At 41.5% G+C, this 15,407-nt stretch overlaps 1 protein-coding gene across 3 annotated transcripts in view; it reads right to left on the bottom strand.

Annotated features, from left to right (window-relative positions):
* Positions 1-15,407, bottom strand: part of ERAP2 (endoplasmic reticulum aminopeptidase 2) — a 258,175-nt gene that overhangs the window by 169,976 nt on the left and 72,792 nt on the right. For all 3 annotated transcript variants that reach the window (XM_029572856.1, XM_029572865.1, XM_029572875.1), the window contains exons 7-9: positions 2,332-2,445; positions 2,115-2,246; positions 166-297 (exon numbers count right to left, since the gene is read on the bottom strand). In XM_029572856.1, coding sequence (XP_029428716.1) covers positions 166-297; positions 2,115-2,246; positions 2,332-2,445 — 378 coding nt within the window. The remainder of the gene's footprint in view (positions 1-165; positions 298-2,114; positions 2,247-2,331; positions 2,446-15,407) is intronic.

Raw genomic sequence — 15,407 nt, forward strand, 5'->3', positions numbered from 1 at the left:
ATACACCTTGAAAGACCATATCAATCAATCTGGCTTATTTAGGAATTTTTTTTGTCCTGGCAGTTAAAATTAAGATTCCATATTGGCTATGGAAATACTTTGTATTGACGCCTTTGATTGCATTATGGCACTGTTGGATATACTAAGAAACAGAAAGACACTTACATCAGTAAAGCTGTTCCAGAGATCTTCATGCTTCACATTTCTGTAGCTGTATTTCTTTAAATAATGAATTATCCCATTCCGAAACACTTCATCAGTAAGGAAGTTTCTTAGCATATGCAGAAGACAAGCTCCCTGAAGTTTATATGAAAGTATATTTATCGGCATGTGCAGTATACTGTACAGGGACATTCAATGGCTTCTAAATGATGCATGTTAACCCACTAGTGGTTTCCAGGTAACAAAGTCCACTTGTGGCCACTCAACCAAGATATTCAGAAGTACAAAGCAGTGCAAATAGGCAGCAGTTGTAAATGATCTAATAGCAATACTGTTACAGCATTAAAGCTGTCAAGAAACAACATAGTTTTTGTTTCAGTTTTGAACTACTTTAACTTGTGGTTAGCCATGGCATTTTGGAAAAGCTTTTAATGGGTCCCAAAGAGAAATGTTTTGTTTTTTGTTTTGTTTTTTTATATACCGACATTTGATCTGAGATATCACATCGGTTTACATTCAGGTACTGTAGGCATTTTGTTTGAGGACTTCTGCACTAAATTCCTTGAACGTTGCATTAATAACACAGAACAGAACAGGGAGCATTCATAGACATGCTTTAATAGTTTTAGAAAAAAATGATTTGTTGGAGCTTATCACACACTTTACTAATCAGAATAAATACTGTAGAGCAATATCACACCGGGCCCTGCTTTCAAATGCTTTCTCCCATTCTGCATCTGTGGTTTTAGATTCAAGGTAAACTTGTACCCAAGAAGTTCTCTTAGTTTCTACAACCACCGTATCCTTCACAAAGCTGTAATGCTTCTACATACCTCATTTGTTCAGGAAATTATTCCATTTTCTTTTAAAAATGTTTAGTTATGTCGCATACATTACATTGTTAGATAGAAGTTTTCATAAGTATATTTCAGTAGCGGTAGAATTTTTCAATAAAATAAAACTATTTCTTTAATTCAAATTACTCCCTCATGTCTTTTCATATTACCCTATCAAAAATGGGAGAAAATTAGATTATACTTTTCCTCAGTAAATTGATTTTCCAGGGATTTTGGCACAAAAATCAACAAAATGTATTAACTTCATGAACAACAAGGGGACAATTTTTTTAAATGGGTCATTTGTAGTTCCACGGATACTCTGTACCTACCCACCTGCAAGGTCATTTTTAAAGGGGAACTTCTTGCCCAAGCTTACCTTTACAAATTTGAGCCAGCAGGGAATGCGGGTACTTTTGTGTAAAGGTATGTATGGGGATTTCAAAATGAAACCCTTGTCCATACTTTCCTTCCCTTAAACTAACCCCACCACTATTTCACCGCAGGTAAAAGTATGCATGTTGTGAAACATGTTTACCCATACTGAGGGAGAGCGGAATTTTTAAGACACATTTTTACGCGGGTGAATAGGTGTTTACCCATGTAAACATCTTTGAAGCTCCATTATCCAGCCTTCTACCATCCAGAATGCTTTATTAACTGGTATCTTGCCCAGGCAGCATCTTCAATGGGGGGTGGGGGAGAATAACAGGAAGGGAGGGGATTGGATTGGGAAGCAGAGTGGTTTTTTCTCTGATCTGCTCTGTGCTCTGTCTACTTTATCCTCACCCCCTCCCCCTCCAGTTCCCTACATGCAGCTGCTTGGGAAGGGAGAGGCTGGCGCAGGAATCAAAAGGGGTCTCAGCCAACAAACCCTAGTCCCCATCAATGATGATAAGAGAGCTCTTACTGTAACAGGCAATCATCATGGAAACAACTTACATCAGCAACTGAAGAAGTTGCAGTGTAAATCAGATAGTAGAGAAGGTGACTATCTGCAGGAAGGGTGCAAAATGTACACCCATGAATGAAGAAGGCGGGAGCTAGCACGCTCACAGCGCTGTACCATCTCAGCACTTATAATCCTTCACAAAAAAAAAAAAAGGGCTGACTTACCTTGTAGTATGAAATCACATCAAACTTTTCATATATTTCAGCTGAGTTTTCAACTTTTGAGGATATAGGTTGGGAGAAATTGTTTGCATCTGATCCCATTGCTTGAAAGCAGATATCTAAAAAATCATCATTCTAAGAAAAGGGAAAATGAAAGCAATGTGTATTTAATTTAAAAATAAATACCTTTAAATAGAAATGGAGCTTAGTCTTTACTTACCACTTGCAATTCTGGATATGTAGCATCAACCGACATATACTCCATATATTTTGCAAAACCTTCATTTAACCATAAGTCATTCCACCATTCCAGGGTAACCAGGTTGCCAAACCACTGAAAATGTGTAATTTGTAAATTATGAGCTTGTAACCTACGACCTAAGATACTCAATTGAGAAAATGAACATAGAATACATTTAAATGTATACAATTTCTCAGCAAACAAAACTATATTGCTTGTTTAAAATGCATCAAACGTGGAGCTCCATGTTTGATGCCATTTTAAAATTTCTCCTACGTTCATTATGTCAACTGATATTCAACAACAATCAATACTTATTTTTATAACACTACTCAACATGCAACATTGTATAATGGTGTTAAGTATTCACGTACAATAAGCCCAATCCCCAAAGAGCTTACAATCTTACAGGATTATTCATTAAACCACTTTAGGGCTTTATGGCATAATAAAAGAGGTCTAATGCATAGTAAACATGCAATCCTTATCATGTTCCTCATTTGCATGCAAATATGATAATGAATATGTAAAAGCTAGGAACTTATGAAAATGAGGGATTCCTATCACACTTCATGGAAAAATAACATACACTAACATGGGATTTAATGTCAGATTTAACTACACCTTTTGTGCAGAGGGGGAAAAACAGTTTATATTGCGCCATAGTGGCCGTTATCGAGGCTCTTATCATGAGTGATAAATTAGGGCTTTTCTGACACACCTATACAGCCCTGCTTGGCAAAAAAAAAAAACCTTTTCATACCTGCCCTGTCTTCCTAAATCTTAGATGTTAGGGGGAAGGCTACTAGTAATGGGATACTGGCTACTTCACTGGCCCACTTGTGCAAGAGAAGCGGGATCTGCACGCAATGTGAGCATCCATTTCAAATAGGACACATATGTATGCGCCTATGCTATAACGGTTGCGGCCATTGTATTACATGCGTGCGTATACGAATGCATGGTATAACATAGGCTGGAAGTGCATACATGTGCGCCCTATTTGAGATGAATGCGTATATGTGCACGCATATCCCACTTACACCACGTATGTGGGGATATTTTAAGAATGGGATAGTGGTTCACGTGGATGTGTTCTGGGCTGCAAGTGGAGGGTTTGAGAGGAAATGAGAAGGTGATAATTTAAAATGTTTGATTGTTTTTCTGAACAGCCTTTGGAGTACATAAGAGACACTGTACCATGAAGGTTTGTGTATGTGGTTATTTTGGTTAATTTAAAGTTTTAAACCTAAAGGTATAAGCACTGATGCCATTGCCAGTTTCACCAGTTTGTTCCCAGTTCACTCAGGTGAGGGATAGGACTTCCTAACCCCCTAGTTTATATGTCTTCCTTTCCCCCTAATATCACCAACCCATAGTAGCCTGCTGACTATCCTAAATTTTTTCTTTTATGACTTACATGCCATCCATAGCAGTAGTAAAGTTATGAGGCACGGGACTCCAATGCGCGCCTGTTCGCATAAGGATATACACGCACACCTATTGGCCGCCCCTCACACGCATACGCTCTGCCCCTTTTTCTATACTTTTTCACATGTGCGCATAGCGGGAGATATGCGCATACTCAGTCAGCTTTTAAAATCCACTCAGCGCATGGCAGCCAGAACATTTGCATGCATCTCTTGGTTTGCACACCATGATACTTTGTCCTGTAATGGAAGATTTTTTCGTGGGTTACAAAATTTACCTATGTGACGTGGTATTTAAGAAATTTACCTAACCATGCCCCTTTTTTGTCACAGCCGCTAACATGCCATTTTTCCGCGGAATTTATAGCTTGTTTCTAGTCCTCAATATTCTGGTAAGGGAGAAGAACAAAAAGAAATCAATCTATGGCAAATCAGAGCATTAATTCACACTAGCCGTATCTTACAATTTAAGGACTATATAGCATCTTCTGCCAGCTTCTTCTTTTTAATAGATTGTTTCTCTGTACTTCTCCCTACATTTATTTTTTTTATTTAAAAATTATTATTAACTGCCATCTAAGGGTCACCTAAGGCACTGTACAAGATAAAATAACACAAATAAAATAAAAGTACAATTTATACAGAACCACAAACAAAATATACAAAATATAAAAATGCAACATAAAATACACCAGTATTAAATCGCTAATACTTACAGTGAACTGAGGTGCATCAGCTCTATGTGAAAAACCACTAAGCATTAATAGAAATTGAAAGGATATAGAGGGAAACATGTTTGTTTGAGCTGAATGTTAGTCTAATTGCAGTGTTGAAATTAATAAAGCATAGACAACAAGAATATTATGTTGTGGGGCAATAGTATGATGGAGGGGCAATAGCCTAAAATGTTCTGAGGGCATTTTGACATTGCTATCTATTTAATATACCTTTAAGAAAATTAACAATAACCCCCACACATTCCAAACTGGTTAATATTAGAAAATGGACAAATATAATCACATCAGAGCCTCCATGACATACACATTGACTCAGATCAGAATATAAAAATAGAAACAGATGAAGGCAACAAAAACTGTAACAATGGACCCCTTTGCAGTGGTGTAGCTGACTCAGCCATATGGACGAACCCATGGGGCCTACACCGACCATGGGCAGAAGTGCCTGGATGGGACTATCTGGAGCTTCACCTATGCTGGTTCTTTGTAAAACAAGTATCTCAGTTTTTGCCATATTCAATGCAAGCTTAGTGCAGGTGCGCCATCACCTAACAGCAGATAAGAAGACAGACACTATATTAGTTGTTTTGAAAAAGAACTTGGTACTGAGATATAGAATTGTATGTCGCCAGCATATAATCTGTATGCTACACAAAGTCCAGCCAAAAACTTACAAATTGGCAATTTGTAAACAAAAGTGCTGACAAAGCTGAGCCTTGTGGAATTTCAGGATGTACAGAAATCCTAAACACCTTCATTTTCTGTTTTTATATTTCTAATTTTTCCCAGGAATTTATCAGGAATTTATCAGGGTTGATTATGACAAGAACAAAAACAGGTAAAAGTCAGTGGAAAAATGTGACTCATTATTTTTTGGGGTAAATATCAGAGTTTATTTTGGTGGACAGAAGCCAGGACAATTTAAAAAAATATTGAGCAGATTCTCCCACTCACCAACTCAGCAGCATCCCTATCTCTACGCCATCCCCTGCCTAGCATGTCTCTATCTCTTCCCACATACCCAAAAATCTCTTTCTTCAGCCCGTTTCAACATTCATCCTTACTAATAGTGGCTCCAGGCTTCTCCTCTCTCCTTCAGCAGCATGCTTACTAAGGCTCCTGCTCTGTGCAGCACTGTACATTTACTTTTGTGTGGGGACAGGGAGCCTGTTGGCAAGTGCTTCTGGTGGGCATGGCCTGCTTCAAATGCTGCATTGGTAAGCACCAAGCAGCAGGCACTTGGCTGACTGGGGGGAGGGGAAGCAGGACTTGAAGCACCATATTAGTGGCACTGGTGGGCGAGTGCTGTCGCCTGTGGCTCATACAGCATTCCAGCAGCTGATGGAGGCCTTCAGACACTGCATCTGCAGCTCTGGAGCTACTCTCTAGTCAGCCAAAAATTAGGGAGAAAATCGGTTTAAATCGATTGTCACTTTTGGAAAAATCCGGAAATGTATGGGTGAAAATCTGTTTAAACTGAAAACGAAGGACCCTAAGAATTCAATGTAGAACAAACTACTACCAACCTTCACTTATTGCAATCACTCACCAAAATATATTTAAACCAGTTCAAAACTGACCCCAAGATCCCACACTCTCTTAAACAATAGAGGAGAATTTGGTGGTCCAGCATGTGAAACATAGCTGACATGTCAAGCATAACAAGTACACACTTTTCTCCACTATCATATTCTCTTCAAACCATATTCAAGCTAGAAAACAACATAAGAAAATGCCATACTGGGTCAGACCAAGGGTCCATCAAGCCCAGCATCCTGCTTCCAACAGTGGCCAATCCAGGCCACAAGAACCTGGCAAATACCCAAAAATATATTTGTTCATTTGTTCATATGTTAATTCGTTATATCTGTTCGATGTAAACCGCCATCCCAGGCGCCTGTTTCAGTTACACTGTAAACCGATGTGATATCCCGGATGAACGTCGGTATATAAAAATTTTAAATAAATAAATAAATAAAAACTAAGTCTATTCCATGTTACCATTGCTAATGGCAGTGGCTATTCTCTAGGTGAACTTAATAGCAGGTAATGGACTTCTCCTCCAAGAACTTATCCAATCCTTTTTTAAACACAGCTATACTAACTGCACTAACCACATCCTCTGGCAACAAATTCCAGAGTTTAATTGTGCGTTGAGTAAAAAAGAACTTTCTCCGATTAGTTTTAAATGTGCCCCATGCTAACTTCATGGAGTGCCCCCTAGTCTTTCTACTATCCGAAAGAGTAAATAACCGATTCACATCTACCCGTTCTAGACCTCTCATGATTTTAAACACCTCTATCATATCCCACCTCAGTCGTCTCTTCTCCAAGCTGAAAAGTCCTAACCTCTTTAGTCTTTCCTCATAGGGGAGTTGTTCCATTCCCCTTATCATTTTGGTAGCCCTTCTCTGTACCTTCTCCATCGCAATTATATCTTTTTTGAGATGCGGCGACCAGAATTGTACACAGTATTCAAGGTGCGGTCTCACCATGGAGCGATACAGAGGCATTATGACATTTTCCGTTTTATTCACCATTCCCTTTCTAATAATTCCCAACATTCTGTTTGCTTTTTTGACTGCCGCAGCACACTGAACCGACGATTTCAATGTGTTATCCACTATGACACCTAGATCTCTTTCTTAGGTTGTAGCACCTAATATGGAACCCAACATTGTGTAATTATAGCATGGGTTATTTTCCCTATATGCATCACCTTGCACTTATCCACATTAAATTTCATCTGCCATTTGGATGCCCAATTTTCCAGTCTCACAAGGTCTTCCTGCAATTTATCACAATCTGCTTGTGATTTAACTACTCTGAATAATTTTGTGTCATCTGCAAATTTGATTATCTCACTCGTCGTATTTCTTTCCAGATCATTTATAAATATATTGTAAAGTAAGAGTCCCAATACAGATCCCTGAGGCACTCCACTGTCCACTCCCTTCCACTGAGAAAATTGTCCATTTAATCCTACTCTCTGTTTCCTGTCTTTTAGCCAGTTTGCAATCCATGAAAGGACATCGTCACCTATCCCATGACTTTTTACTTTTCCTAGAAGCCTCTCATGAGGAACTTTGTCAAACGCCTTCTGAAAATCCAAGTATACTATATCTACCGGTTCACTTTTATCCACATGTTTATTAACTCCTTCAAAAAAGTGAAGCAGATTTGTGAGGCAAGACTTGCCCTGGGTAAAGCCATGTTGACTTTGTTCCATTAAACCATGTCTTTCTATATGTTCTGTGATTTTGATGTTTAGAACACTTTTCACTATTTTTCCTGGCACTAAAGTCAGGCTAACCGGTCTGTAGTTTCCCAGATCGCCCCTGGAGCCCTTTTTAAATATTGGGGTTACATTTGCTATCCTCCAGTCTTCAGGTACAATGGATGATTTTAATGATAAGTTACAAATTTTTACTAAGGTCTGAAATTTCATTTTTTAGTTCCTTCAGAACTCTGGGGTGTATACCATCCGGTCCGGGTGATTTACTACTCTTCAGTTTGTCAATCAGGCCTACCACATCTTCTAGGTTCACCTTGATTTGATTCAGTCCATCTGAATCATTACCCATGAAAACCTTCTCCATTACGGGTACCTCCCCAACATCCTCTTCAGTAAACACCGAAGCAAAGAAATCATTTAATCTTTCCGCGATGGCCTTATCTTCTCTAAGTGCCCCTTTAACCCCTTGATCATCTAACGGTCCAACTGATTCCCTCACAGGCTTTCTGCTTCGGATATATTTTAAAAAGTTTTTACTGTGAGTTTTTGCCTCTACAGCCAACTTCTTTTCAAATTCTCTCTTAGCCTGTCTTATCAATGTCTTACATTTAACTTGCCAATGTTTATGCTTTATCCTATTTTCTTCTGTTGGATCCTTCTTCCAATTTTTGAATGAAGATCTTTTGGCTAAAATAGCTTCTTTCACCTCCCCTTTTAACCATGCCGGTAATCGTTTTGCCTTCTTTCCACCTTTCTTAATGTGTGGAATACATCTGGACTGTGCTTCTAGAATGGTATTTTTTAACAATGACCACGCCTCTTGGACATTTTTTACAGCGATTTGGTATTGAGATACAGCGATTTGGTATTGAGATACTTTTTAAAGCCGATACTTTTTAAAGCCGAATTAAAATAGGTCAAGAAATGGTGGATCTGCACAAAGTAATTCAATTGATGTAAGACCAGAACCACAATGATCTTAGAAACAAAGGACAATAAATAAATTGGTCAATAATTAGCAAGATCTGTAGGACTGAGGCCAGGTTTACTTTTAATAGGGGTCTCATAGAGGCTTACTTCAATACACTTAGAACAGTGCCTTCAGCCAGAGATAGACTGACAATAGTTGTCATAAAAAGTGCAATGAGAGAGGATCACGTGATGTGGTGAGAGCGGTCGGTCGCAACTGACTTCTCTCCGGACGGCTCATCCTGCTCTCGGCCTCCAAAACCGGCAAAACCCCAGGAGCAGACCTCTACCCGGCGGATTTGGACCCCCACATGTCCATCACTTCTTTTATGTCCAAATCGCCGTCGAATATGGCACCTAAGCTAGCCAAAAGGGACAAGGAACTCTCTAGGGGCCCGGATCCCAAAATAGCGCCCAGCACCCCAGGCCTGGGGATGGGAGAGCCTTCGCAGGTGAACGCCCTGTCTCCCTCTGCGGTGCAGGCTATTAAGGATGCGGTGCTTGTGGCTCTGGAGGGTAAATTAACCGGGATTTCCGACCATTTAGCGGAACTACGAGACTCCTTCCAAGAGTATGCGCCACGTCTCACCCAAGTCGAAGAACGAACGTCCTCCCTGGAAGACGCGGTTACGGAGTTACAAGGGAAAGTACTTACCCTGGAAAACAAGCTTCAGGAGCAGACGGACAAGGCTGAAGACCTTGAGAACCGTGCTAGAAGATCAAATATCCGATTCCTGGGCATTCCGGAAAGCTTAGAAGACAGTTCCCTACGTTCTACATTCCTAAAATGGCTTCCGGAGGCTTTGGGCCTTCCAGAGTTACAGGGGGCCTTGGAGATAGAGCGCGTGCATAGAATCGGAGTTCGGGGTCCGGCGCAATCTAGGCCCCGAGTTGTTATAGCAAAAATTTTGAACTACCGACATAAGGAGATTCTCATGCAAGCAGCACGGAAGAGTGAAAACCTGCAATTACAAGGCACTCCTGTGCGTTTAGCCCCTGATTACTCGGCGAAGGTAGCGGCTCAACGGAGGGCGTACGTGCCTGTGTGCAGTGCATTGATTGCTAAAAATATCCGTTTCGGAATGCAATTCCCAGCAAAGTTGCGTATTAATTATGATGGTAAATGGCAACTATACAACAGCGTGGAAGAAGCGACTAAGTTTATGGACTCTTTGAACAAGTGACTTAAATTATGCTGCAGGTCTGTTACGGGGGACGTTTTCTTTTTTCTCCTGCAATTAGGAGGCTGGGAGTAGGCTCTGAGCCGACTGAGCACTCATATTGATCTTTGTTCAGAACCAGGATCTGAACGGGTTTTCAGGGTATGATTCAGGGGCAAGGGAATCGGGAGGGGGTGGGGGGGTGGGGCACTGGTAGCATGCAAATTGTGGGATTTTCTGTTTGTACTTCTCTTTTTTGCACTACTTCTTTGTATTCGATGTTAGGAGGCAACGGGGACTTAGAGGACTTGGTCAGCTGGGAGCCGGTCCTCTACCCTAAATATGTGACGTACTATTTTCTAAGTCTCTACTATGATGACCATGGGGAGTAAATGTAAGCTCATATCGTGGAATGTGGATGGCTTGGGAACCCCAGTTAAAAGAAAAAAAATCTTTCAACACTTACAACGCTTGCGAGTTAATATAGCATGCTTACAGGAAACACACCTTTCAGAACCTGAGAGTAAAAAATTATGTAGGGAATGGGCTTCTGCTTGTTACTTTTCGGCGGCCAAAGGGAAAAAGGGGGGAGTGGCCATTTTAGTGAATAAAAATACCCCATTTACCTTTCAACGGGAGCTTAAAGACCCGGAGGGCAGATTTATCCTGGTGACAGGCACTTTAGCAGGGAAGCAGGTGACCATATGTTCCCTATATGCCCCAAATATGTATGACCCTGTTTTTCTTACCCATTTATCTACGACTCTCATGACGAACACACAAGGGGAGTTGCTATTAGTCGGAGACTTTAATAGCATCGTCAATAGCGCTTTGGACAAATCATTATTGCCTAACAGCTACCGACCTACTTCAGACTCATATGTCCGGCACTTGTGTCGGCGCTTAGAGCTTATTGATGTATGGCGCACTTTAAATCCAGAGGTAAGGGAATACACGCATGTCTCTAGAGCGCATGCCACTATGTCCCGCATCGATTATATTCTTATTCCTACCACCCTTTTTTCCAGCATTGCGGGGGCGGACATAGGCTCTATCATCATTGCTGACCATGCCCCTATTTGGGTGGATTTATGGCTATCCCCAACGCGTCCCGGTCAAACATTTTGGAGATTCCCAGGTCAGTTAATGGTTGATCAGGAATTCCACCGCTATTTAAATGGCAAATGGGCAGAATTCGCCACACATAACGCTCAGCATGGTGGAGACCCCGTTTTATTTTGGGAGGCGAGTAAAGCTGTCCTTCGAGGGGAGGTGATAGCCTATTCGGCCTTGAAAAGGAAAAAGTTAAATGCCGCTATATTGCAGTTAGACACTGAGTTGCAGGCTGCAAAGCACGCACTAGCTATGGCTCCCACGGCTTCCAACAAGGAAACATATAGAGCATGTCTTAACGCTTTAAATGCGCATTTGCATGCTCGAGCTCAACGCTCTTTAAAGGCCTCAGAGCATTTCTTTTTTCGCTATGGCAATAAGTCCAGTAAGCTGTTAGCTCGGCTGGTGGCTACCAAACGGAAAAAAACTTTCATTGGCAGCCTCACTTCCTCGGCAGGCATAACCTCCCACACGAACAAAGATATTTGCGAAATTTTTCGCTTATTTTATGAACAACTATACAGCGAAGACAGATTAGGTGGGCAGGAAGATGAAAATCTGTTTTTTCAAGGTTTACAGCTGCCCCAGATTACACCTTTGCAAGCAGATATCTTGTCCAGACCTATTTCAGTGGGAGAGGTACAGGGCGTAATTAGAACATGTAAGAACCACAAAGCCCCAGGTCCTGATGGCCTTACCTCGGAGTATTACAAAATTTTAAGCCCCTCCCTTGCTACCTCTATGGTATCCTTCTTTAATCATGCCTGGGACGTCAAACGCTTCCCTGCCCAATTTAATCGGGCATACATCACAGTATTACCTAAACCGGGTAAGGACCCTCTTCAGGCATCATCCTACCGTCCAATTTCACTTTTAAACACAGACCTTAAGATATATGCCCGAATTTTAGCAATCCGCATGAACTCGGTCTTGCCAGGAATAATATCCTCGCATCAGGCCGGTTTCGTGAGTGGCAGAAACGCTGGGGCCCATGTCATACGGCTTATCTCCGCTATCGAATCCTCCCATCACTGTCAAATTGAATCAATGGCTGTGGGGTTCGATTCGGAGAAGGCTTTTGACCGGGTCTCTTGGGAATATATGTTTTCGGTGCTCCGCAGATTTGGGTTCCCGGACCACCTTATCCAGGCTATCTCCATTCTTTATACAAATCCGGTGTCCCAGATAGTGGTAAATGATTCTCTCTCAAATGGGTTTCAGATTACACGAGGGGTCCGCCAGGGGTGCCCTTTATCACCCATATTGTATATCCTGTCTTTAGATCCTCTGCTCCGTAAACTAGCGGAAGCACCGCTGGTCCGTGGACTGATACATCATAACAACTCCTTTAAGGTGGCTGCTTTTGCAGACGACATGCTGGTTTTCCTTAGTGATCCTGTTGTGTCTCTACCGCATGTGTTACAAATTCAATCTGCATTTGGGAGGTTTGCGGGCTTAAAAGTAAATGTAGATAAGTCGGAGGCCTTAGATGTTCTGGGTACATTGCAGAGAAAGTGGGCAGGGGTGTTCCCGTTGAGATGGGTCACGCATTCCCTCAAATATTTAGGAGTACATATACCGGCGGATCTTAACCAACTCTACAAGCTCAACGTTCTCCCACTAAAAACGAAATTACTCAAGAATCTCTCCGCCTGGCAAGGCTTGCCGTTATCTTTATCTGGGAAAATATTGCTTCTTAAGATGATGGAAATATCAAAATGGCTGTATTTGTTTCATATGATGCCTATATGGTTAAAAAAAAGGGATGTCTTCGACATTCAAAGGGGTATTACCTCATATTTGTGGAATGGTAAACGGGCTCGTATCCCGCTGCGGGTGCTCATGGCCCCTAAACAAGATGGTGGTCTTAACTGTCCAAATTTAGAAAGCTACAATCAAGCTAGCCTCCTTCGTCATGTTAAAGACTGGGTCTGTGACATCTCTTCCTATTCTCCTTTGGATCTTTACAAAAATTGGTTCTCTCCTCATGCTCCTGGAGCAGTTTTGCAGCTTCAAGATGCCCACCTTCCCACTTATATTGCACAAAGCGTGGTGGTGCGCCCTATCAGACTGGCATGGAAAACTCTTTGTCGCAGGATGCAGATATCCCCAGGGCCGCACGCTAATTTGCCTATTCGAGGCTGTATACTGTTTCCGCCGGGTATGACATACTTACTCTTTCAACGGTGGCATCACTTGGGACTAAAGTTCATGAACCAGCTATTCGATGAGGATATACAACCTCCACAGCTCTACAGTTTCTTGGCATTACAAGCCCGTTTTTCCCTACCAAGTGCGGACTTCTTTGGATATTTACAAATTAGGCATTTTTTGCTTCAACAACAAGGTCTTCACCCGGATTTTCTCCATCATCACAATGCTGTACGGATCTTCTTAACGGGTGAAGACGGCAAACGAAGCACATGCTCTCAATTTTATGCTGCCCTCCAATGCTTAAACCCGTGGCCTGTCTTGGATTTAGTGGCTGCTAAATGGAATCAAATGTTTTCATTGAGTGTGGCCCGTCCTCTTTGCAAGAGATGCTTCCTGAGAATACCCAGTACTGTTGAAAATGTTCTGCTACGAGATAAGGCCTACAAATTTTTTCATCACGCCTTTTATTCCCAAAAACAGGCTTTCTACATGGGCGTAGCACAGAACAGCAATTGTGATAGATGTGGACAGCAGAACCCAGACTTTAGCCATTGTTTCTGGGCGTGCTCCAGCCTGCAACTATTCTGGGGTTACTTACAACATCTGATCCATACACTATGGGGCTGTGTATTACCATTGGATCCGACCATCTGGTTATTAGGTGAAATCCCTGAACAAGTTATGACCCTTACAGCCAATCAGTTGTTGCTCTTTGACAAAATATGTCTCATTGCTAGAGACTCTATCTTGGCCCAATGGACAAATCCCACACCATCGTTCTCTCTAGTCTGGCGGGGGAAGTTTCACAAATTACTACACTGGGAACTGCTGTCTGCGAAGCAACACTCAGCTGTGCGGTATGACAAGGTCTGGAGAACCTGGGAGCCATATGTTCAACTGCCCCCCGATACCGAGAAGACTTTGCTTACTGCACGATGATGTTTCCATTTCTTACACTGTGCTTCTGAACTATCTCTGCCTCTCGGGGCTATACAATTGTGGCCTGCGGACTTGGAGAGAGAGCGGGTTCATGAGGATTTCCTGCTGGACATGATAGGATATAAAATGATCTGATATGCTATGCTGCTTCCTGTGTCTGATCATTGCCCCTATCTCACACGATATTGAGATCTAAATCTTTTAGATTGCCTCCTACCAAATTGTATCCTGCAAAATTATGTTGGTGCCTGTTGGTAATTCCCACAGTGTTTCTATGTTATGTATGTTGTTTATACCAGATGCTACTGCTGCTTTTGGGAGGGTAGGGAAGGGGGAGGGGATTGTTAGAGAATAAAATTAAAACCCAGTTACTAGTCGCCATTTACAATATCCCAGGCTTAGAATCCTGAATAGGCTATATACCCCTATGTTGATGCTTTCTTGCCTGGACTTGTGGTAGATGAGTCTGATTTTTTCTTCTGTTACTTAATCCATGTCATGTTCCATTTCCTTTGTATTCTTCCTCTGTTGCGATTTTGGATCGACCTTTCGTTGTGTTATTTGTACATTGTATTTCTGGTTTAGATATCGTGCAATGTTATTCTGGGACTGTGACTGAATAAAAATCATTATACAAAAAAAAAAGTGCAATGATATCTTTCAGAGCCTTCACAACAATATTACTATAGGAATTCCGAGGACAGAATGAAGAATTTAAGGAGGAAATAATTTGGGTCACTTCAGATTGGGATGTCATTATGACATAGCACATTTTTAAGTCTATCCAATGCAGCCTTTAAAATTTTCAGCACATACATGATTCCATAATAGTACATAATAATCTGGTGGCCTAAAGGTTGTTTTAGACCAGTTGAAGCTGAATTTGTAATTTTCCACAACAGGGTACTTGTTTTAACCCAGCAGTTTCTTCCTTTTAGGCTTGCAGCTCAATTCTGAACTAGCCTCTACTGGGCTATGCCATCCCGAGCTTTCATTCACGACTATCTGGGTTTTCATCCCATTTTTATAAACTCACTCATCTAGCCCACCATTGCAGCAAAAGTCTTTGGCCAAGTGCCACAGACTGCAGGTCTGTTTAGAACCCAGCCTGGCTACTAGATGCATTGTACCTCCTACCCCTAAGAGTTCTGAACATTACCATTATAACCAGTGCCAGATGGCCCAAGAAGCAGATGTCAGGCTCAGGAATCGAACCCAGTTCTTACCACAAAGTCTTCTTTTACTGTTTCTCCAAAACCGGTGAACTTTATATTCAAAATACATAGTTATAAAAACCATTGCTGTTATGCTTCAGAGA

The sequence above is a fragment of the Rhinatrema bivittatum genome, chromosome 1, assembly GCF_901001135.1.
Source record: "Rhinatrema bivittatum chromosome 1, aRhiBiv1.1, whole genome shotgun sequence".
Classification (NCBI taxonomy): Eukaryota; Metazoa; Chordata; class Amphibia; order Gymnophiona; family Rhinatrematidae; genus Rhinatrema; species Rhinatrema bivittatum.